This window comes from Podarcis filfolensis, assembly GCF_964270895.1.
Source record: "Podarcis filfolensis genome assembly, chromosome: 5".
Taxonomy (NCBI): domain Eukaryota; kingdom Metazoa; phylum Chordata; class Lepidosauria; order Squamata; family Lacertidae; genus Podarcis; species Podarcis filfolensis.
In genome coordinates, this window is record NC_139608.1 from 53,469,572 (window position 1) to 53,495,418 (window position 25,847).

The following is a 25,847-nucleotide window of genomic DNA, read 5'->3' on the forward strand; positions in this document are numbered from 1 at the left end:
CTCTCATTGTACTCTGAGGCAGATATATCCAAAACAAAGAGCACATTTTCCAACACTTTTATAGGAGGACTCCTAAATCTGGAAATGCAAAACTGAGACTTAAGAAATCGGCTGTTCCGTTATTACTGATATTTAAGATAAATGCAAAAGGGAAAATGGAGACGCTGCTTCCATTTACAGCCACACAGACTTTCAAGGCTCAAGTTATGGCTGAGGAGTTTTCAGAAGGGAAAAAGATAATGCGAAGCAGCAAACACAGTAAAAACTGGTTCAAGTTATAGTGTGCCTGAAAAACAGAACTGACTACTCATGACCGGAAAGGGGAAACTGGCCCCTTTGGAGTCAGCTGGAATGAGCTCCCTCACCAGACACGCTACTCTGCTATAGGTGAGGGATCCTATGTTTCAGACTCCGAACCATATAACTAGCAGGGTAACAGTTCACTGCGGCATGAACTGTGCTTGCATCTTAGGCCACATTTACATCGCACATTTAAAGCACTATGACACCATTTCAAACAGCCATGGCTTCCCCCAAAGAATTCTGGGAGCTGCTTAGTGCTCTGAGAGTTGTCAGGAGCCCCCTATTCCCCTCACAGAGCTGCAATTCCCAGAGTTCCCTGGAAAGACGCATTGCTGGTTAAACCACCATCAGAACCGTAGTTGAGGGAGGGGATCTGAAGTCTCCAAGGTCCTATTTCAGCACTCTAAACCAACATGTACCGTTGTGCCCAGAAAGGTCTCCGTAAATATCGTTCAAACAATGCCCACATTTTACTGGATGCCAAGCCAAGACACCCACCCTCCATTCTGGGCAGAGGAGAAGTGCGAAAAGCTTCATTGTGAGTAAGGGTGGCGGTAGCTGAAACAGGTGTTTGACTATATATGGGGCAGCTGATGGGGAGGAATATGCCTGCCTTACACGATTTTGGGGTCCCACCTCTTTTTTAGCTGATTTAAATTTGCCAGCCATGTTGTCTTGTGCCATGCCACCACAGTAGCCATTTTCTGACTGGTGTTCACTGCACTTTCTTGAAATTCCAAATGTGTCCACTGGCGTAAAAAGGTTGGCAAACCCTGCTCTAAACACTACACTACTACTCACACACTTCAGTGCTTTGAATATCCCAAAGTGCCATACAAATACTGTACGTTTTATACTGATACCATCTGCCCTGTGTGAAGGATGAAGAGAGAAGGGGAAACAAACAATACCACACCAGGGCCTGCTCCGGAGACAGGCTGTCCCCTCCTCACTACAAGGCCAGCTGGCACCATCTGCCCTGTAGGAAAGGACATGTGGTGTTGGCTCTTGCTTCTTTGCCTGTTGTTTTCTTTTGTGAGTGTGTGGTTCTTGGTGTATCTGTTGTGTTTTATAAACGATGTTAGCCACTTTAAGAAACCTAGTCAAAAAGCAGGGTAGAAATCTGCTAAATAAATAAATGAACTCTGTATGACAGGAGTCTCGTCTCCTCTCCCCCCCCCCCCCCGAGGGATCCAACAAGGGGAACCAACAAGAGAAACCAACCAAGATCCAAGTATTCCATCCGAAGAACAAAAAGTGACAAAACAGAGGACCCAGTTCTAAAATGCAGTGTAGTAGGAAATTACTCCACAGGACTATACTGCAATGATCTTGGCCCCAACACGCGTAAGTCTACCATTACCTTGTCACCAGCTTTACTGCAGGGCCAAAATGGATGCAGCAGAAACAAACCTAGTTGCCAAAGCATGAACATGCATAGAAAAATACAATATTTCACTCAGAAGGTGTGAATTTCATTGAATAATTTAACCAGCTAAGCCCAGTTCCAATAAAAATAAAACAATACTGCACCATACTGCTCTTAACTCAAGAGTATCAAGTCACGGTATTTTCACATTGTGAAAAGCAGCCGGCATTCAACCTAACTAAAGCCTTTCAATGACTTTCTTCTATGCTGTCATATGAAAAGAATATTGAGCTTGGGTGGCAAGTTGTGGCCAGCCAGGACAATTGCTCCACAAAAGTCAGAGCTAATCACTCACACACACTCACACTCACTATTCCATTATGATTTTGACAAGATTTGCCCCATCAGTAGTAGGCACCTATGAGGTCTCTCATTTTCCCCAGGATAGACACACTCAGCTACCTTAGCCATTTAAACTGCTTAAGCAGGCTTGCTATTAGGAGAGCCTGACTAGCTATTACCTTACACATGCACACACATTGAGATTGAAGGGCATCATAAAGCTAAATGACAGAGACATGACTATAGTGTCTTGCCTCTTTATTTAAAGATAATTAGCTGACATGGAGGTGCATGACTTTGAGTGTTTTAAAACCCAAAGGTATCATCTCTGCCTTGGCCTGCTTTGTGACAAGAAAACCTGAAAATGTGTGCACACAACATTAATCGCAACTTAGCTGCACAGTGGGACCCACGCAAAATGTAAAACCTTTATTGGCCTTTTAAAAACCGATTAATATTCTGTGCTGAGGACCAAACTAGTCACAAAAGAGCAGCCTTTTGTTTTAGGTTCAGTTGCTGCTGAGTGCCTACAAAGAACAGAGCAAGAAGGAATTAAAAATGCAGCATAGGCTGAAGTGAGGGAAGTTGAAATGGAACCTTCCCAGGACTGTGCTTTCCCTCCATCCCCGGAAACCATTTTAGAGCCATTTGTCTTTTAAAAGCTTAAAAACTATGTAGGCTCTGTTGACTGTATGCCTGTGAATGGTGTATGTGACTCAAACTAAGCCTGCAGCCCGCAAACCACTTCGTAATGTCAACAACACAGAAAGTGGTCTGAGCATTGTAGCCTAAGTATTATAAAGGGAAGACACTGCCATAATTAAACAAGGCCACCCTTCCTTATTGAGGTGGCCTACCTCACATTTGGGGGCAAAAACACACACACACACAATGGGTTGAAGCATGAACTAGTGCAGTACAATCCTATGTGTATTTACTTGGAAGTTCAATGGGGTTTACTCACACATAAGTGTGCGTAGGATTGCTCTCTCAATTATAGTACTGTAACCTGAAACTCTCGCTTCCAATGAACTGATTTTAATTAACTGGCCTCGTGATAATTTCGCTGACTTTCTATGGCCACTCAGCCAGTATTCCAGCATCGTTTCAGACTTAGAAAGCAAGAAACCTTTCCTACGGCCTTCACCATTTTCAAAACAGCAATTTCCAGATATCTTGCTCTATTACCTATACTTAAATTACACAGTCCTTTTCTTTATAAATCTATTTCCAAATAAAATATTTACTTTAAGCAGGAATTAAATATCTGGTTAAATGAGGTACTAAAAGTAAGGAGATTAAAATGTTTCTAGCAAAGTTGGAAAAGGGGGTCTACAAAATATTAAGTGTCACGCTGTACTTATTACGGGTTCAGATTGACCATTTGTTGCCTCATCCATTATAAAACCATGACTTCCCTTCAGAACTCTGGTCCTGTCAGCATTTTCATGGTAAACTCTCTTGTCGCTTGTAAAATGTAATTACAAATTCTCAGGCCACAATAAACTATTTTAAAATTTGGCTATTTCCCATTTTAATCATCGGTCTATGGAAAATAACTAAGAGTGAAGGGTTCTAAGGAGGCTATGTAGGATGTTGGATGTAGGATGCCATGTGAGGGTTCCATGAAGCAGCTTCCCCAACCTGGTGCCCTTACCATTATCTCTAAAGGTAAAGGGACCCCTGACCATTAGGACCAGTCGCGAACGACTCTGGGGTTGCGGCACTCATCTCCCTTTACTAGCCGAGGGAGCCAGCGTACAGCTTTCGGGTCATGTGGCCAGCATGACTAAGCCGCTTCTGGCGAACCAGAGCAGTGCACAGAAACGCTGTTTCCCTTCCCGCCATAGCGGTACCTTTTTATCTACTTGCACTTTGACGTGCTTTCGAACTGCTAGGTGGGCAGGAGCAGGGACCGAGCAACAGGAGCTCACCCCGTTGCGGGGATTTGAACCGCCAACCTTCTGATCAGCAAGCCCTAGGGTCAGTGGTTTAGACCACAGTGCCACTCGCATCCTTTCCCCATTATCTCTAGCTCCCTATTATCTCTAACCATTGCCCAGGCTGCCTGGGGATATTGGGAGTTCAGCAACCTCTAGAAGGCACCAAATTTTTATTTTGATGTGCCTAGAGCAGCCAAGCAAACTCCTACCAGTGGCAAAGGCAGGAATTGGAACTGGACCAAGGGGGTTGTCTCTCCCCTGAAGTATCCCTCAAAGCTTTTTTTTTTTTTTAGACTTCCTGCCAGTGGGTGGAGACAACCCACATCATGGATCCCAACTCTCCCCTACAGGAGGTGGTTATCTTCCCTTAAACAGAAGAAGTTGCCCTCTACAGACAAAAATCATTGGTCCATCTAACTCAGGACCATCTCTCTATTGACTCACAGTGACACTCTGAGTTTTCAGACAAGGATGTTTTCCATGCCTACCTAGAAATGCAAGAGATTGAATCTAATCACTCCTGCATACAAAACATATTCTCTAAAAGTGAGCCAGTGAGTTAGATCTGAAATATATCTATCCAAAATTAGTTAATGTAACTAAGTTCCTGAATTCAACGTACAATTTTAAATGAAAAGCACAACTGCTCAATCTGAAATGCAAGGCTTATATTAAAATCTAGGGCTGTATGCAGGAACTCAGATGCCAGTGGTGTCTCAATGCATCACCTCATTCCACAAAATCCTGAAATTTGGTCCAAAATTACCAATCTCTGCAGGAATTGTAAAGTTCAAAACTTTGAAATTTCAAAAAAAGAAAAGAAAATTGTTTCACACAAATAGTTTTGCTTCTAACATACGGCAATTAATAAAAACCCTTTGATCTTGTTCACTTCTACAGCATTCCCTAGTAAGATCCATGAGAGGAGACTCACAAGATCATAATCTGAACATCTGAATGCTTCTGTTCACAGTATAAACCTCTTTGAAAAACAAAATGGAAGTTTGGAGGCAACCAAGACAAGAACTTAATCTTGGGGTCCATGTTGTTGCACCAACAGGGGCATAGCGCCCACAGATACACATTACCTTGGCACCTGTGAAGACCCCCTAATTTTTAATGGGGAAAAAACTGAGCTTTTACCAAGGGTGGTCCTAAGTGGCTAGAATGAAAACCAGTCATCCAAACACTCCACCTTAACCCTAACTCTAATCCCAACCCTCTCTTTCCCAATAAAGCCTTTGGCCCCTGCATAGATGTGTGTGCCTCTTGGGTTTTGCATGCTTTTAAGTTTTTTGTCTGTTCTTTAAGACTGGGGTGTTTTGCCCAGTTTTTCTTTTTGTTTAGTAGGGGCACTTTGCCTGTTTTGTAAGGGAGACGCTGTCTACTTTTTTTTTTTTTTTGCCTCTGTTTTATTGGGGGCGGGGCTTGTTTGAAGATGGAATTCTAAGCATCACCAGTTTTCTTCCATGAAATGGATACTCTGAGGCCCCCATGACAGTTTGCTGTGCCCTTGAGCCAAAAAGGTGTCCCTGGCTTAAAAACTGTACCTTGGGAAGATTGTAAATACTTTTGTTTTCAAAAATGAGAGAGAAGTTTAACTTAGCAATGGTTTTATTTAAAAACCCAGTGACAGTTTGTCTGCACACCAGCTGAAAAGGGATTTAAATGCCAAAGAGAGACCAAATTAACTAGCCCAGCAGGTTTCTCAACAGACAACGTGAGTGAGAGAAGGTCAAGAGTGAGCTTGCTATTTATCAAATACATGTCTAAACTAATTATTCAATTCAACGAAGTTGTCTTTCAACCAGTATGTGCGGTCAAACCTCCCATCCTTAAGGGTTAACTTCATTAGGGTTCACTCTGTGACAAGAATGTTGATCAGGTTTAAAAGCCTCTCTCAAGACACAAGGCATTCCACTTACACAATGCAGAATTAATACAGATTTCCTGCTTTAAAGGAACTAGCAAAAAGCAACTGTAGGAGGCAAACTGCAGCTCAAGTCTCACTTTTTATCAGGAAGAGTCACTCCAGGGTGATTTACCCTATGATTGACATGTTGGAGATTCCTTAGAATACAGCCTCATGTGGACCAATCAAGATTTACCGCATTTCCCAGAAAGTAAAATTTTACAGATGTTCAAAAATAGCTGTGCAGAAGAAAACTTACATACAAAAAAATTAACCTCTTAGCTTCCATTCTAAGTCATAAATAGAAAATGGGGGGAAGTAGAATGGTACCACTTAGCCATAAAGCTGTAAGGGTGACCTTGGGTTTCCCACTCAGCCTAACCTACCTCACAGGGTTGTTGTTAAGAAAATATGGTGGGGAGGGAACCATGTACGCCACCTTGAGCTTGTTGGAGGAAAGGTGGAATACAAATGTAATAAATAAAGAAAATAAACAATATTTTGCTAAGCCTACTCTCTTTCCTTTTATTGACACAATGCATGTGTACAAAAGCGTACAATGTAAGAAAAGCACTAGTACATCGTCAGTTGTCTGTATTTAATATGTGGCTATACTGCAAAATTGGGGCTTGGGAAAACCCTCCATGTCCCAAACCTGTGCTCAAAAAAGCAACTGCGTATAGGAATCTGAAATCATAATTGTGTCTAGGATTTTTTTAAAATTAAAAACCTTCTCCCCTCTAATTCAAGCACCATATCCCAGCCCAGCAAAAGTGCCATGCGTTCAGTTATATGCATTCTACCATGAGAGTAACAATTATTAGAACTCATGTTGCTGTAAGGAAAAGCGGTGGGAATTAGTTATGCTTTAGATCAGGCTTCCTCAACCTTGGCCCTTCTGATGTTTTTGGTCTACAACTCCCATGATCCCTAGCTAGCAGGACCAGTGGTCAGGGATGATGGGCTTTTTGAAGCCCTTTTTGAAGGGCTGAGGTTGAGGAAGCCTGTTTTAGATCAAATAAAAAGAACCCCTGCTAGTTTGTATCTAACAGTGTTACTCAACTGATGGATAAGGCTTCCATTAAAGGGGGGGAGCAGTTTCTGCTGTTTCCCATTGTCTCCTCTCCCCTGCAGCCCCCACTCCTAATATGCTCCAGTGGGTTCAGGGACCCTCCAGAGCAGATTTAAGTAGGATGCAGGGGCTGTGGTAGTGCAGTGGGAATCACCAAAATTGCTTCCCTCATTGTTCTGCTGAAAAATGCCTTATATCAGCTGACAGGACCACAGGATACAACACAACAGTTAGTACGGTACTTTGTGGTCTCATCTGTTGGAGAAAGAGCTGATGCTAGGATTTTGAAGGCAATGGCCAGGAAGAGCTTATGCCCAGTTACAATCTACCAGAAGACCCTCAGTGTTCAGCCATGGGCTGCTTGCGCAATAGCAAAGACCACAGTGGCATACTTTTGGGTTGTTGAGCCAGGATTGTTATTATTGTTAAATTTGCTTACATTTTGCCCATCTAAATTTTCCAACAATAGCCTTTGTTCAGTTCGCATACAGAAATTCCATAGCATTCCATGCCTTGTTACACCTGGAAGAAATTCTAGCACAGATGGCAATGTTTTAATATTTTCTAGATGAGATTAGATACTTGGGATTCTAATAACAGGCCCCCAAAACTGGGAGCTACATGCTGGTGTTTCTTAACTACGTGCAGCCTAGCTCTGCAGTTACTCATGCTACTTTACGGCACTTCACAACAGAATGCAGTTGTTTAGTCATCTGGGGCTGTGCTGGTAATACTGGGTTGTCATCGTGACTATGCTTGGCAGCAAACTTGATACCACAAGGTGCAATGGCGTGCTTACAGCAAACATATTCCAGTGTACAAATATGGTTTATTATTTGCACAACAGCAGTGCCTGAAGGCTGCTCTCAAGACTGGGGTCTCATCCATTACTATGCAAACAGCAATTAAGACAACATTATGAGAAACTGGCAAGCAAAGAACTGATCATCGACACATGTAAAAGTTACTTAACCACCTTGAAAATGTTCCCATCAAAATAATGCCATATAGTGGGTTTAGTATCATCTACTAATCAAATTAACTGAATTGTTAGTAATTCATCATTCTTGAATGAAAGCACATATTCAATCAGATACTCTAAATGCCAAGCGTTTTGAAGTCCCTGAAGATGTGCCAAGACAGAAGACCCAACGGGACTCATGAGAGTCTGCTAGGTATACTCTTTCATAAATGGTGTTGCTTCATTTAAAAATCCATGCTTGGAAGTTCACTGGATTCTGTCCTTGAATTTTAGGAGAAATATCTGAAATAAGAAGGCAGCCTACATGAAGGTGCACCTCAAAGATGCTCTTCCAGGAGTAGTACCACAAACACCAAAGAGTCCCTGAAATGTGTTAATGTTCAATTGTTGTAATAGCTTTTGGACTTCATAAATATTCTGTAAATGAGGCGCACTGTAGTCACAACCACACCATACAGGCATCCCTGAAAGAATCCTGGGAACTGTAGTTCATTAAGAGTCCTAGAAATTGTAGCTCTGTGAGGAGTCCCCTAACAACCCTCAGCACCCTTAACAAACTACAGTTCCCAGCATTCTTTTGGCTGTTAGGGTGGTATAAATGTGCTTTAAATGGATGATATGGATGTGACCCAAGTGTAGTAAACAAAGGGGAGAAAAGCTGCTATACCCACTTCCCTGGGAGTAAGCCTCGCCTCACTGAACTCAATGGGTCTTACTTTGGAGTAGAGATGCTCAGAGGATATGACTGTGTGCTCGCCAGTTAAGTATTAAGATGCTATAATATCTATGTGATATTCTGAGAACTTTCTCGTTAAATAAATAATACGTTCAATTTCTTTGCAGTTTAAAAATCATTTTATAATAATTTTGTTTGATGAGGTTAACCCAAATTTAATCTGATCTTACACTCACATTTTTAGAAGAAGTCCCAGGCAAACTTTCCTGGGAGTAAGCCCCATTTTACACGGTGGGAGTTGCTTCTAAGTAAGTATGTGCTGGATTCTGATGTTAACCCAATTCACTAAATAATTCCTTTACAGTCACATGAAGTGTCTTACATTCTATTCTTGACTCAAGTAGTTAGGCTTAAGGGGATGCTGAGGGGTCTTTAGACCTCCCCAGAGAATAAGCATGGTTTTTTTCTCTGCAGAATGTACCATTGAAAAAACAACAGCAGCGTAAAAAAGTAGTGTTTGCAAAAGGAGCTGAGCAAATTATGGCGTTTGAATTCCATTATCATCCCACACTCCTGCATCTCTTCTGCCACATGAAAGTTCTTATTATGCCATTAGGTTTGGAAGCCTGTTTTCTCTCTGCTAGTAATTCTCCAGTGTTCTCACATCTGAAATTGTTTCATATATGTAAACGACATTTCTGCCGCAAGGAAAAAAAATTGGTTGTTTTTCAATAATGCCACATGCTGATAAGATCCAGATTCTGTACAGTGAATATCTAGTCCAGAAGCAAGATGCTTTTAAAATGCACACTCCCTTCAAAGAGCTAACCAGAAGATAACCCCCACCCCTAAAAAGAACGAAGCACTACTATGATGACCCCAAAGAGTGGATTTTTCCTTTACTACAACATTCTGGGCTATGATGTAGAAACATCCCTGTCACTTTAAGCCTATGATCAGGGGGCTTAGAATAGGAAACAGCCAGCAAAGCAAATTACTGAACATAAACCAAGAAGCACACAAAATGTTTGTTTTGTGTGTTTTGTTTTTAAAAAAACAAAAACAAAAAAACCCTTAAACTTTCTTTGGAAAACAAGTATAGCAGGCTGCTAGCCCTCATGGTTGCAGAGAAAACCTTGAACACATGTGATTTATCAGAAGCAAGATGGAAAATGCATTGTTTTTCCATTCTGTTTCTACCCTCCCAGCACCTTCTCCCAAAACGACCACATAATATTGCTAGACACCTTTTCATTCCAACTCCCCCCTCCTCCACTATTCTAGTCTATACTGATGGCAGCAGGGACTGCTGGTAGTGGAGGAGGGAAAATAAACAGCACAGAAACATTAGGACACAGGATAAGTTGTTCTTCATATTATGCTGGGGCTGATGGGATTTGGAGTCCAACAAGGTCTGGAAGGCATCTGTGGAGGGAATAGAGGACCAATAAGATATTCAACTGCCCTTAAAACAGCAGGGCTTTAGTTGGATGCATTCCCAAGGCAGCAAGCAAGCAAGCTGCAGGTGCATGCCTTAAACATGTCATGAGTCCTGCCTCTTTTAATCTCACCCAGTCAAAAAAGCCACCTCTAGTGGGCTCGGCTGAAGACAGGCTGCACTATCACTACACTTCATTAAGATTTAATGTTTTCCTAGAAATGCATAATTCAACCGGATCACCAATGTAAATAAACTCTAAGAACTGATTCTCAATTTCTGGGTATCTCTAGGAAGGCATAATTTCATATACAAATGAGTAAGCAAAAAGAAACAGAATCAATTATGCATTCCAACAGATGGAGGAGAGGGGTGGGAGAGGGAGGAAGCAAGCCATAGTCTTATATGATATACAGAGGCCAAATCGCCTCAACAAAGCATCTGGGAGAGGACACGTTTCATGAACATTAGACTGATGAGATTGTTTTGACAGCTCAGTTAATATAAATGTGTTAGCTCATTGTATTACAAGATAACAGCAACTATATTAAGAATGCACTAGGCCCCTTACTGTGAGGCCCAGAAGGTGGGGGGGATAGAGCACAGGGGCCCTCTATTCCATTCAGCATAACGCAAACTTTTTTACTCCCAATACATACACTGTAATCAAAAACATCATCTTAAAATTCCAAAAATACCACAGATTGAGGAACTTGGGAGTCTGGATGTCCCTAAACGAATATCAGCTCCAGAGAAGAGCTCCAAACGATTACGGCTGCAAAAACCCTCATTTGTACAAGACACAATAGCAATTTGAGGTGTTGTCATTCTTCTGTGTTTTCTTTGGCATGCACCGGGTGCATGCAGATTTTGTTTGGATTTCAGAACACCCCCTGTAGCGTTTGCACCGCAGGATTTTTCTGCGGCTTAGAAACAATAAGGGGAAAAGTCGCTAGAAAACTAGCAAGAACCAAACATACCCACAAAAAAGGGTCCATTTTTCCATTAACAGCCCAACACAATATGCTACTCATGGACTAAATGCGGCCCCACGTGTCTGTTTTGGGGGCCTACCAAGGATTCCCTTCATGTCTACCATGCACCATTTATCAACTCAGTGCTGTCCAAGAGTTGCAGTCTTTGAATATTCACAAGCCTTTGGGACAGTTTCCCAAATTCTAGGGTGCACCTTTTGACAGTACCAACACACCTCCGCAGCCTTAAAAACTACCTTTAGACACTGCATCTATCTGGGAATGGTATCCACAGATTCTCCACCCCCCAATGACACAAAAGATGCCAGTACTACACCTTCATGAGCTAATAATAATTGGAATAGGGGGCTTGGGATGAAAGGAAATGCAACAGAGAAATCCTTAGCAGGTGCTTAGATAGTAATAAATGATAATGCAAATCTAGTGATGTAGACATCTATGAGTCCAATAAACATGGCATTGCTCTGTCAAGTAAATTAAGATATATAAACATTAATTGTGTTGCATGTGGTTCATGAGACAGCTAAAGGTCACCCCCAATTAATGATAAGTGGTAATAAAATGGCTTTTGTGGTCATTTTTGAGCTATGCATCTCTTTTCAGTAGACTACCTGTGGACAAAATTACAATGAACAAACAGAAAGGGGTTGTTGTTTTTTCAAACAAGAGAAGCAATCTTTATGCACAATGTTGCCTTTTTTGCTCTGAAATAGCTCAGCATGAAATTTTGGACTGAATCCCAACAGACTGCTGTTAAATACTACGGTTTAGAAGGCCTTATTCCTCTTGAGAAATGACTAAAGACTTATTTGACGATGGATACCCCAGTGTGAGCCCCTTACAGTCTTTTTTCATGTTACTGATGTCATGTTTAAAGACTGAGTACAGGAGATGATGACCTTTCAGAAATCAAAGCTTAGCTCAAACAAAATTCATGACGTTATTTGTAGGCTTAAGTTGTCAAACAATGAATTAAGCTCCCTATTTTGCAAAGATGTACACATCTCCTTAACCAACCAAGAAACAGTGCAAACCTATAAATGTCTATTCAGCAGTAAATCCCAGTTTTCAGTGGCCTTTCTCCCAGTTAAATGTGTACAGAATCACAATCTTAACCTTCTTAAAATAGTAGTAGCTTACTTGTGAGTTCTAAGGAGGAAAGCTTTGAAAATACTTGTTCTAGGGGTCACACTATAACCAACATGGTAGTTACATATATGTTACCAATACATCCTCCTGTATTTTGTCCATAGCCACATTTTCTCCCTTAGCACTGTAGCTAAAATAGTCACACCTGGAATTAGTCACAGCATCATTCTTCTGTTGGGTCCAATAGAGCAGTGTCAATGATAACAACACAGGTGACAGAAAACTAAGTTCCTGTGTGGAAGAGTTTCCACAAGTCACACAAGTGATGAGATCACCTTGGTGCTGGTGGTAAATGGTTATTTATACAGAGCCTGAACTTCCTCGGAAATTAATGACCCCATTCAAAAAAACAAAACTTAAACAAACAAACAACAACAGTGACTCACCTTCAGGTTCCAAAGTGGTGTCTTCACCAACTAAATTGTATGATGGCCGAGCCAACGAAAATCCAGCCATGGTGACCACCACCAGGCAGATAAGGCAACATGAATTCCAGCTGACCATCTTCTCAATGCCAGTCCCTGATCCTCTTCCATACCTCCATGTGGACTTTACTCCCATCTGAGCTCCTCTACACAAGCATGGGCTGAAAGGAGCACCTTAAGCCTTGATAATAAGTACCTTCTTACTCCCGATTGCTGCTGGTTCTCCTAAGGGAAAAGGAGAAGGACATTTGGTGAGTTAAGGAAACCAGAATTTCTGCATTTAAATTGCAAAATCCCCAATCATGCCTCCATTTTCATCAATGGTTCAGACAAATCCAGGACCTGCTCCATTTTTTATTTATTTTTATTATTATTTTAGAAGGACTCCAACAGAGGAGGTTCCTTGGAGTCCCGAAATGAGTTGGAGGGAGAAGTAACATAAGCAACAGGTTGGGTAGGAACCGGGTGCAAGCCTGTGTGAGCCAAAAGGCTAGAGAAGCACAGAAAGGATTACAAGGAAGCTCAGAGCAGGATTACCTGGGTGTTTGCTGATAAACTTTCTCTTCTATTGGAAATCCTTCACTCTATCAGAAACTGCTACAAATTACACATCATTAAGCTTTAGCTTCGTTTTCAAACGGATCATCTGAGGCTGAAGAAATTTAGTCATAGTGGTCAAATACTAAGTCCATTCTTTTGGCAAAGCCTACATAAGTATCAGTAGGCTCTGGAACATTTGTATTCAAGTTCTACATCTACTGACTCACTGAGCCAATTTAAAGCTACAGAAATAACACATAACTGGATGTTACTACTTTAGTGCACGTAGATGACCATCATGCTTGAATATTTCAACACCTAAAGAATTCCCCTCACACAGAAAACTGTGTGTGCCACTGAAAATAATACCATTCCATCATTTCCCCCGTGATGGGCTAGTTTACTGTATTCAGGGAGACAGTTGTGTTGCCTAGAAGTGATAGAACATGCAATCAATCACGTGCACCTTGAACTGATATAATCAAGGAAGAGTTTCACTATGTATGTGCCATATTGCTTTTGTTGCTCCCTCTTTTATATCATAGAAACAGACAAAAAACTAAAATCTCTCGCTCAGCCTCAGGTCTCAGTCTGTGAACCTGCCTCCAGGGTTGTTCCAAAGGGAAAACAAAATAAAGTACATTTAATGTGATATAAGCAAGAAGCAACAGCAATACGCAACTACCAATCTAACCTTCAAACACTCCTAACACTATGGCTTAGTATACTTTCCCCCTGCTTGAATTATACAACATATTCCAGTTTTCATTCTAAAAGCCAAAGTCAAATATTAAGTACAGGCAGTAACCATTTTAGGTGCGTCCAATTGACATTCAGTCGCCAACACGGGAGAACGGGAGCAGAACGGGGTGGAACACGGGTGGGGAGCACAGGAGCCAGGAATGGAACCCCATGTGAAATGGTCACCGACTCCAATATTAAGTCGTCAACAATGCAGAGTTCTAAACCTGAAAATGCAGATTACCAGCTCAAGGCTCAAATAACCATGCAATATTCTTTAGGATTTAAAACAAGGAAGCCCATTCTCAGTTTTGAACAGATACACCTGACATTTGAAAATACTCATTCTATACATGCAAAGCAATCTTGCACATTTGCTAGGAAGTAAGTCCCACTATGCTGAATGGGGCTTCTTCCTCAGTGTGTTTAGGTCTGCAGCTTTATTGAACTAGTAAAACACAGAAGGTAATTGCACCGTGCTGTTCCATGAACATTTGCATAGTTCCATGTTTTGTTTTGTTCATTGTATCCCAGTTTTTTTTTTTAAAAAAACAAACTTAAGTAAGAAAAGCTATTTATAATCATCCTATCCTAAACAGTATAAAGACAGTATAAAGTCTGTTTTGGAGACCTAATCCAGCCCGCTAGTTGGTTTAATCCGGTTTACTGGTTTATTTCCTGGAGTAAAATCTTTAAAAAACCTCAACAACTTCAACCCTAAGAAAAGGTCAACAACTTTGGCCCTTCACTTCATCAAACCTGGCCCTCTTTGAAAAAAGTTTGGACACCACTGGGTTAAAGGCAGCTTCCTATGTGCCTATGTACCTGTTGTATGACTATCTGTTATGAAGCATGAAGGCAGCTTCCTCTGTTTCTAAGAAGAAGAGGAAGGAAAAAGCAGCAGCGTGGTTGGCCCTCTTGCCTGGAGAGATGCAGCAGCAAAGACAGGGAAGGAGTTGCTCGTTTGGGGAGGAGGAAAAGAAGTATTAATGGGACCCATGTCTCCAGGATACATGAATATTTCTTCGTGCTCTTGGGCTGAGGAGTTTTCAGATGCCAGCACATTGCTTAAGGGAGCTACTTTAATCAAAAAATATCTATGAAGTTTGTTTTAAGCAAATAACATAATTGTATACATGTGCAGGCCCATCATGTTTCGTTTTACAAAATTACCACATTCTATTTTTGCGCTGTGCAAATCCTTCCATGAATTTGCATGGCAGAAGGCCAAGAATCAATTAGAGCAGACTCTCTCTCTCTCTCTTTATCAAGGTACACACGGCCAGACAATGCAAGATAAAGATAGAGCAACTCAAAGCTCTGTTCAGGGAGAGCTAGCCTTACATGGTTTGGAAGTGTACAATAAAGTGCCCTTTCATGCAATTAAGTCTGAAATCTTCCAAACATTCAACTCCGGAGCATTCTGTTCTGGAGCAAGTGATTACAAGACTCAACATTCTGGAGTATGTGATTTGTGGGCTGAAATGCGCATTTGTCTATAAAAGCAGTTGTCCTGAAATCGGGAACTCTGGATTCATCTTGCTGACATCTGTAACTGTTATTGCTCAACACTCATATGGCGCAGACCATACAAGGGATAGAGTCCCAGTCCAGGAGGCTTACAAGCTAAACCAGGCAAGGGGAAGCCGGGAAGAAGTGATGCTGTGGAAATGGAGTAAAGGAGAGCCAGGTGTCAAAGGAGAAGCAGGTAACATGAGTTAATTTTACCCATGATTCCTTTTCACATCTATTGGAGCACCTGCAGCACCTCACCCATGAAACTCAGTCCTTGGTCTCAAGCAATCCACCATGCTTTCATCCCCACTCCCCTACCTACAGTATGGACATAACAGTGCTTCCACCAACTTAAAGGTAAAGGGACCCCTGACCATTAGGTCCAGTCATGACCGACTGTGGGGTTGCGGCGCTCATCTTGCTTTATTGGCCGAGGGAGCCGGCGTACAGCTTCCAGGTCATGTGAACAGCATGACTAAGCCACTTCTGGTGAACCAGAGCTGCACACAGAAGCACCGTTTACCTTCCCACCAGAGCAGTACCTATTTATCTACTTGCACTGGTGTGCTTTCGAACTGCTAGGTTGGCAGGAGCAGGGACCGAGCAACGGGAGCTCACCCTGTCGCGGGGATTCGAACCGCCGACCTTCTGATCGGAAAGTCCTAGGCTCTGTGGTTTAACCCACAGCGCTACCCGTGTACCTCCACCAACTTAGCAGGACACTTAGAGAATTATAGTTGCAGAGTTAGAAGTGACCCTGAGAATCATCTAGTCCAAGCTCCTTTAATGCAGGAATATGCAATTGTGCCATTCGGGGATTAACCTGCGACCTTGGAGCACCCACTCCAACCAACTGAGCTTGTAAGGATTGATTGAGATAACGTATGCAAAGCGCTTTGAAAAGAGAAGCGCTGTGAAAGAGAAGGGGTTGTGCACACCCACCCTCAATGCACAAGAGTGTGAGAGAAGTAGCTGCAATCTGATAAATCAGAGGGCCAATGAGATACACAATTCAGCCAAGGCGACAGCTCCCATGAAAACTCTGTTGGTCTGGATGAGAACAGCATTTACGAAGCACCTTAGTAACTGGGCCAAACAAAAACCTCTTTTGTTCCCTCACACAAACACAGCACCCAGACTTCAGGAGGCAAATAAATCAAGCAGCCATAGCAATTATGCTCTTCTGTGTGATATGGTCAGTGATGGATTTCCAGAGGTTATCTGTCAACTGTGAAAGAACAACAGATAAAGCTATTCTCATTTTACCTATTCTGCTCTCATTCCTGCGCTACCCTCTTACACTCTGAGCACAGCAATAACTCAAGAACCTTTCATCCCTTTGGATGCGGGAGACCCAAATTCCAGTTACTACTCTTTGTTTAGCCTGTGCTCTTTCTTTCTCTCAACCTAACCTACATCACGTACTGTGAGTCTATAGGGGTAAGATGCACATGTAAAGAGCTCTGATCACCCAAAGATCTAGAAGTGGTATGTTATCATACTGCCCACACTAGTTATCTCAAAGTATTCCAGGGAAAAGTAGTTATGGGCAAAATCCTTCCAGCTCAATATCTGACATAAAATTGCCAAAACTGGACAGTTATTGAGACAATGTATGCTGCCCAATAGAGAAAATGCAATCTAGGTTTTCTAACGTATTACAGTGGTACCTCGGGTTACATACATTTCAGGTTACATACGCTTCAGGTTACAGACTCCGCTAACCCAGAAATATTACCTCGGGTTAAGAACTTTGCTTCAGGATAAGAACAGAACTCGTGCTCCGGCGGCAGCGGGAGGCCCCATTAGCTAAAGTGGTGCTTCAGGTTAAGAACAGTTTCAGGTTAAGAACAGACGTCCAGAACGAATTAAGTTCTTAACCCGAGGTACATCATGCTTCAGAAACAGCACATGCAATTCCTTAAAACTTTTACCAGTAAGATCTTTGGTGAAATAAACCCTTCAGTGCACAATATTTTCTTGAAAGGTCACTGTTGATTTGATACTTAAAGCTAGAAAATGGGACTGAGTCAACCTCACATGACATATTAAAGAAACTGGTGAAATATATTATCAATAAAGGGCATGGGAGGCTTAAAAGCATGCAATCCTTTTAAATAAATTTAATTTCTATAGTTGCATAATGGTTATAGCCAACCACGGAGACCCATTTGTTCTGCTCCTACAAACCACCTAAAGTGCTTCTCTTAAACCCATCAGTCCCTCCCCAGACTACTGATGCCTTATTACAGGATTCATAGTCTCTCTAAGAGTATACAAGTTACCCATAACTCTATCTTAATGGAAATATAGACTGTCAGAATTTTTAAAAGGCATATAACATGAGGCTTTCGGGGGGTGGGGGGGAGAAGAGGAGACAGAAGAGTTTCTTCTATGGAGCTGTAACAAAAGTGAGACTAACATCTTACAACACACTTAACTTCAACAAAACTACCAGGCAAGGAACTTGAAAGTCCAACCTGACATATTTTTAAAGAGCACAATTCACTCTTTCCCTATAAGACATTGGAAGCAATATACCCCTTACACGTCAACAGCAAACTCAGCAAGCCTTTGAATTACATAATTCTCACTACATCATTTCCACAGGGAACATTAGTCTCCCCAATTACGGAGTCCCACTTCCACCTCTCCAAGCATATGGGCCTCTCTAGAAGGTGGAGGGGGCGGGGACCCAGACTCCAGTTCTTTCCCTTATCTTACTTGCTATAGTCGCTGCTAGATGGTTTTATAGGGAGACCTCCTACCCTGGGGTAATTATGTACCTATCTCAATGTTTGGCACACATTCCCAGCATGCTTCTTGGCCTTCACAATTCTGGCTTCCTGACTACAATAGCATAATCCCTCCTGGAGTCTCAGGCTCAGTGAAAGCCACACGTAGTGTTTATTTTTCCCCTTGAAAGGGAACTCTTTTCTCTCTTCTATACTGCCCTATACTGGGGAAGGAGTTGTCAGCCAGCCATGATTGATGGCTTGCCTGGCCACCCGCTCATCAAGTCAATTTTCACCTCAGTCACATACCTGCCCAAATGTCTTTGCCAAACTGACAAGCATGGGAAAAAACAGCCTGGGGTTGGAGCCCTACCAAATTCCTTCAAGCTGCCACATTTATTTACTTTTTTTTTTTTTTAATGCGCACGCAAACAAGTTGTGCTTGTTCTAGAGAGCCAGTAATTAAATCCAAGCCTAAGTATTCATTTTAATCTAGCTCCATTGTTATGTGGGCAGTGTTTATCACTCCCCAGGGAGGTTGTAATTTGCAGAGAGTATGTCATCCAAATCAATACTCTGACCTGTGTATCCTCCCTAGGCATTTAGAGTACAGCCAAAAAAAAAAAAAAAATCTGTGCAAGTGTGGATCAATGTCCTCCACCAGCTTATAGAAAATTAGCTGTATAGCAATTAAGTGACAGTAGACTGGGTCTGATCGCAGGAGGAGAGTGAAGCCCCACTAACCCCTTCACACTGCCATCTTCAAAGGGATCGGCTATTAAACATTAATTCTGGACGGTTATTCGGGGAAAACAGCCTGGCAGCATCAATAGTTTTGCTTTGTCTGAACTTCCTTCATTCACTTTTCTTGGGGACTAGCCTGTTTTTCTCCAAGTCTTCTGCGGATCAGAAAGAGAGAGGGGGAAATCTGCATTTTAATTGACATTCCACAGAGGTCCAGAGGCCGCTTATTGCAGTCTATTCAAACCAAACAGGCTTTTCAGATGAAAATGAGTAAAGGCAAGTAGAAGATTTACAGGGATTTGGTACAAAAGAGACAATGGGGTTTGAAATGTTGATGGCGCTTCACACCAGCCACATAATGGGCCCCTGTTTGAAAGGCAGTTTTATACGCAGAATATATATATATATGGGGTTTCGTCTTTTTTTTTTTTTTAGAGGAAGGAAAATTATGGATCGCATCACTAACACACACACACAACCTCCCCACGAGAAGAACCTCCTGTTCTTTTGATTTGTGATACTTGTACATCACGTTTCCCCTAAGCTCCATGTAAATCACTTCTCTCCATATGCACAGATTGTTGCAACAGTCACTAAAGGATTCCATGTGGGGGTTTTTGGGAGGGGGGTTTGAGGGGGGTTTTTTTGGCCTAACTAGGTCCTTCCGCAGCACTATAGGTGAAAGAATCTGCACAGGCTACATAGGTTTTGCTGTGTTCAGCATCGCTAAAGCCCGGTTCCCCTTCTTCCTGCAACTGAATAAACTAGATCCCCTCCAATTCCCCCCCTCTTCAAACAAAAGCCCTTTAATGCCACGCCAATTAAATCATAGCTCTACAATTTGGGTCCTGTTACAACCGTAAAAAATCCACAATGATTCCTTTTCTTTATGGAATACATTCTGCATATCATCTTATCTGGAAATATAAACAGGGATGGGGGCTCAGTCGGGGTTTAGAGCCTAAAAAAAATAAGCTGCCAAGTGAAAACCTCTGACCTAGGAACAACTGTCCTTTAAGGCAGCTCAGCCAGCATGGGGAGGCACTCTGCACATGCTCAATAGTTCATCTTGTCATCTTTCCAATGTCCCAAGCCCTGGCAACAGTTTTTTAAGCAGGTACACCTTTACTCAGATTATTGAACTCAATAGGCTAACACGCCAGACGAGGATGAAATATGCATAACAATACTATTTAAACTTTTTTTACTATGGAGTAGAAGGGGAGAAGAAGTGGCTCTGAACTTCGCCTGCTTCTTGAAAGAAAGCAACAACCTTGTCACCACCTTTGCCATCCTAAGCACTTCCACCTGGGCGCAAAGCCCCCAGGAACCCTTGGAATTTACGCACTTCCAAATCCATGTGTTAAACCGCAGCCTCGCCTGCCATGCCATCTAAACCACATCACCACGGAAGACCTCTGAGCGAAAAGCGCCGTTCGCGAAGGGCTAAAAAGTAGAGGCTGACGACGGGGTGCAAACTGTCAACTGCAAGAGGAGCGGGAAGGATCCTTGCGGGCGCCCTTTCGGAAAGGAGCTCCCGCGCTCCCAGCCCTTCGGGTGGATCCAAACCCGCGCCAGGCCCCACGCCACCTGTGGGGGCCACCGTTCAGACCCACGCAAAATACGGAGGGCGTGCGCTTACTACGCCTCGGCAGTTGCCACATGTCGCTCGGCGAAAACATCCCAAATGCCAGGCTGCGCAACGACGCCGCTCCGGGAGATGCCCCGGCTTTGCAGGGGGAAAGCTCTTGCGAATTTCGATCGCGCAAGCGGCACACACGTTGCTTCATAAATGCACAAAGCGATCGCATGGAGGTGGCCCAGGGAGCCTCACTCCTGGAGATCCTGAGGATTCCTCTCTCTCTTCCCCGATCGCCCCCCTTTCCTTTCCTTTCCTCCCCGGCCCCCCTCTCCTCTCCACTGCAAGCCAAGCCTGGTCCAATTACCTGGTATGAAAAGGCTCCGCGTAAGCGATCCGCTCTTCCTTTGCAGCAGGCGTGTGTGCGGGATGAAGCCCGGCGGCGCCCGCAGCCTTCTTTTTCCCCGCAGCGGGGAGAGGAGGAGAAGGAGAGGAGCACCTCTCCGTAAAAAAATAAAATAAAAGCCCCACGATCTCGCCTCTCCGCCCCTACTCCGCGCGCAGCCGCTCCAACCCGTCGCTGCGAAGCCCCGGACCCGCGCGGGGAGACTGGGCCACCGTCGCCCCCATCACCGCTGGCGAGCCAAAGGCTGCCTTCTTTTCCGGCGCCCCCAAACCTCTCCAAAAATTAAAAAAAGCTGGACGGAGCAGCAGAACGGGGCTGCGTTTGCTCTTTTTATTTAGAGAAGGAAAAACTGAAAGGGTTGAGGAAAAAGGAGGCAAGCAGTGTGTCGCGATTTTTCTTTTTCTTCTGCTCTTCTCCACTTCTCTAAAGATCCAGGTTTAGGGAGAACTTTCCCAAAAGTTGTCGTTGCTCAGAAAAAGGAAAAAGCACAGCTGCCTTTAAGTCCAGATCCAGTCCATTCAGAATCCCTGTTGCAAGCAAACTCGAAAACTTTATCAGGTCTACAAGCCCTTTCTCTCTCTCCCTCTCCCTCTCTCTCTTTCTTCCTCTGGTCACTCCCCCGAAGTTGAAACCTGAGCCATTTCCTGGACAGTTCCTCTGCCAATCACAGCAGTTCAGCAATAGTTGAACTCCGTAGGCTCTTCCCCTCGCACTGGAGATGCATTAAGGAGAATAGGGCTCTCTTTCTCTTTCTTTCTCTCTGCCTCCCTCTCTCTCCCGCAACCTCATAGAAAGCACTCAGGGGGAAAACGCCTCCAAGCGGCACCACAAAACCAGCAAGCAAAGAAGTAAAATGAAATGTCATCTCTGCACACACACACACAAACACACAGCCTCCTGATGTATTGCTGATATTCACAGCCTTGACTGGAGTTTGGAAATGATGTTGGAGCCCAGCATCTTATGCTGTGCTGTAGATGCTTTAAAAAGAAGAGATTTCAGATAATTGAGTGATCACTTTTTGCCCTCCGGAATCTCCACCACCTGGTGGGCGCAGGATGACCCACTGAAGATGTCAACACACAAACACATGCACATCAAGACCAAATAGAGATGTTTTGTGTGGCAGCAAAGATCACTTTTGTCCAGTCCGCAGGGACATATCTTAACGTTTTGGGAAGATGACTAATCCGTAATTAATTTCTTGTTGTAGCATCACTGGGCATAAATGGTCACAGAACAAATACTGAAATGGATGCAGCATTCTGCTAGCATGGCATAGCCTAGTAACATCTTGTAGAAGCCAAGATGTGAGGGGGTTAAGGAGAAAGCAGAGAAGAGGAAAAAAGGGTTCCTGATAACAGGGGGAGGGGAAAAAATCAGATTTGAAAAGATAAATTTCTCTCCCTGCCTCCCACCCACCACAACAAATTTTACCAAAATATTGGCACACCGACCACAGATTCATAGAGCTGGAAGGGACCATGAGGGTCATCTAGCCCAACCCCCTTGCAATGCAGGAATCTTTGAGCAGTGTGGGGCTTGAACCCAGAACCCTGAGATTATGAGAGTCTCATGCTCCACTGACTGAGCTATCCCAGTATGTTCCATATGTCCATAATCTATTGGGAAATTCTCATGTGTCTGTTGAAATTAGTGTGTTTCTGTTAATTTCAATCTCAATGTTTAAAGGAAAACTTCCAGTTGGATTTGCACAGAAGTCAGAACAGCCTTAGATCAGCTTTCCCCAACCTGGTGCCCTCCAGATGTTTTGGATTACAACTCCCAATCGCCCTAGCCAGCAAGGTCAATGGTTAGGGCTGAGATTTGTTGGGTAAAACATCTGGAGGGTGCCAAGTTGGGGAAAGACTAGTTTAGATTTTAGGTTTCCTACATGAAAACACTGGGGGTGGGACGGGACAAATAACACATATGGAAACAGACACTTCTAAATCCAAGTTGCAACACGAAATGACCATATCATATTCATTCATTGTCACCATCTATTAAACCTAACACAATCCATCACAGAATTAGGTGTACTTAAACCTACTTAAAGCAATGGACCTCAGTGTCCATAACTCTACATTGAATTGCTGCCATGATCCTGCAGACTGCAAGTACCGGTACATGGTGGGTCTACTCCTGAGTAAGCCAGTAACTTGAGGGGTACATCATGAGAACTTGCAGAATTGCTTAACTTTCTTTGTACAGTGGTACCTCAGGTTACATACGCTTCAGGTTACAGACGCTTCAGGTTACACACTCCGCTAACCCAAAAATAGTGCTTCAGGTTAAGAACTTTGCTTCAGGATAAGAACAGAAATTGTGCTCCGGCGGCGCGGCGGCAGCAGGAGGCCCCATTAGCTAAAGTGGTCTTCAGGTTAATAACAGTTTCAGGTTAAGAACAGACCTCTGGAATTAATTAAGTACTTAACCCGAGGTACCACTGTATATATTATGAAAGCATTAATCACGTTGTAACCGTACCCCAAACTCTCAGTCTCTAGTCCCTCCAATATTAACCTTGGTAGCTCAGCAGGAACTAGTAGGGCAATGAAGCACCCACCCACAACATAGGGATTTATGCATATTCAAGGGTATGGAGAATTTGCTGTGTGTGTGTGTGTGTGTGTGTGTGTGTGTGTGTGTGTGTCGGGGGGGAGGGAGAGACATCCAAAGAACCTCCCCAACAAGGGCTATATATGAGCAAATTCCTTTCCTAGGGACAAAAAGATAGAAACTGTCATGAAGTGATGATAAGGAGAAGATGGGAGGGAGGCTATTGATAGCTGGGAAATACAAATACAGTAGAAAAAGATAGTTGGTCTGAAAAATGCAGCTAACAATGGAGAGCTGTTGGAGAAAGAGAGGTGGGGAAAATGAGGGTTACCCATGGGACCACAGGCCAATTTCTGAGACTGAGTAGAAAGAATTTAGGAGGAAACTGATAGGAGATAGTTGGCCATCCATAGGGGAAGGAAGAGAGAGAGGGAGAGCAAAATTATGACACTGCATACTGATAAAACCACTGTACTTGAAAGGCAAGAAGAATAGGAAGAAGGGACATTTCTCAAATAGACTGAAACTGTAGTCACACAAAGTAGATATTACTATCATAGTACGAGTGTGTGAACCCCTGAACACTTTACTACTAATATTCCTGCTGTGTGCTAAGCCATGGTTTGTCTTAAGGTGTCCTCTGAACAAACCATGGTTACAGCTTATGCTTTATCTGGGGCAAAACAAACTATACATCTGGACTTGGGTGCCATGCTGAGCTAAGAAATGGATTACCTCACTCCAGCGCAGCCGCATCAGGACCAGAGGTAGAGCAAAGCAGCTTAATCTCTTCTTCTGGAATTCACACATTCATGCTCAACCATGATTTATCATTACTATTACTTTTATATCTATTTATTTAGGATTTGTTTATAAGTTTATAAGTTTATTTAGATCCCACCTGTCTCCCAGTCTGGGACTCAAGGTGACTTTTGGTTTGTGTTACATACTTACCAGGTTATAGAAACTTTGTACAATAAGTTGGGGCAAAAGAGTAGGTTGCTTACACCCAGAAAACATTCATGTTTTGAAATGGCAGGAAAATATAATATAAAAAAAACATAGCAAAATTGGTGTGGGTGTGTGTCTGTGTAGAGGTAACAATAAAGAAAAAAGGGGGAGAAGATGCATGTTTTAAAAAGTGAAATAAGAAAGAATGTTAGACACATCAATATTGAAATATACTCAGAGTCGCAAGTGATTTCATGCTCTTTATTCAGCTCATAGTGGTGAGGAGGAATGAATGAATGTCCCCTCAAGGTATCTGCTTTATATACATTATTTACACAATGGGCTGCACATGATTGGCTAATTCCTGAATTCTACTGTAAGCCAATCAGGTTGTGGATTCACTTCTATCTGGAGCATGATTGGGTGGTTCCTGCCAACCAATCATACTGCTGCATTGTTCTAGGACCAATCAGACTGCTGCATTCTGAATCCTATTGTTCTAGGACCAATCAGACTGCTGCCTTTTGGATCCTATTGTTCTAGGACCAATCAGACTGCTGCAGTTTGGATCCTATTCAACTCAGTACATAACAAGTATGTTTATTGAGAGCATTGCACTTTATTGAGAGTATTGTCTCTACATGACAGTGGGGTGATGGTGGTGTGGTTTCTTTTTTACCAAGAAGAGCTCTCCAGAGTGCCAAACGCATAATCAGTTTTGATAGAGGCAATTTGACACACATGTGCCAATATTGCTCAGGGAACATTTTAAGTGTGAATAAAGGGAAGACTGTTACCAAATATATTATTACAATGGAAAGGTCACTGTCCCTTTTGTAACGTGTTCAAGATTTTTACAAAATCTTTTCACTGCTGAACTGCTGACAGCATTTCTTAGAGAATATTCACCAGTAAAACAATACATTGTTTTTGGGAGACAATCCAAACATTCACCTTGGATAGAAAGTACCCTGTTTTCAAATATAGGGAATAGGTGCAGCAAGAAAAGGCCAAGGCCAAAATAAGAAAGTTTATTGCCAGTCCCCCATTGTTTTTTATTTTATTTTCCGTCACTTAACAGCACAAAAATGATTGCTGAGGTGGAGAATCTAAAAAATAAATAAATAAAATGATGTTTATTTGAGGAGGATTTTTCATTTTAAATTATTTTCAATATTTTGGTTTAATCTTTCTTTATTTCCAACCTTTACTTATTCTTTCACTGTTAGCCACTTTTCTTTTGAAAGCAGAACATGCGCATTTTGGAAGGCAGTTGGCAAAAACACATTTTCAAGGAGGAAAAATAAAATCTGCCCATACCACAGCAAATCAAAACCACATTTTATCATTTTTAAACTCCTCTTTATTTATGACCTATTTTGAAATGATTTTAACTAAACAATCTCAATTAAATTATTTTTACAACCTTATTACCATCACTAAAAGATAAACAAAGCCTGAGAAAGTG

The 25,847-nt window shown here is 42.5% G+C and overlaps 1 protein-coding gene across 3 annotated transcripts in view; it reads right to left on the reverse strand.

Moving 5' to 3' along the window:
- Window positions 1-21,661, reverse strand: part of FGFR2 (fibroblast growth factor receptor 2) — a 110,524-nt gene extending 88,863 nt beyond the window's left edge. For 2 of the 3 annotated variants that reach the window (XM_083616887.1, XM_083616886.1), the window contains exons 1-2: window positions 20,828-21,468; window positions 12,568-12,831 (exon numbers count right to left, since the gene is read on the reverse strand). In XM_083616887.1, coding sequence (XP_083473013.1) covers window positions 12,568-12,742 — 175 coding nt within the window. In that variant the 5' untranslated portion in view covers window positions 12,743-12,831; window positions 20,828-21,468. Of the gene's footprint in view, window positions 1-12,567; window positions 12,832-20,827 lie in introns of all 3 variants that reach the window. The other variant, XM_083616885.1, reaches the window with a different exon arrangement.
- Between the last annotated feature and the right edge of the window lie 4,186 nt (window positions 21,662-25,847).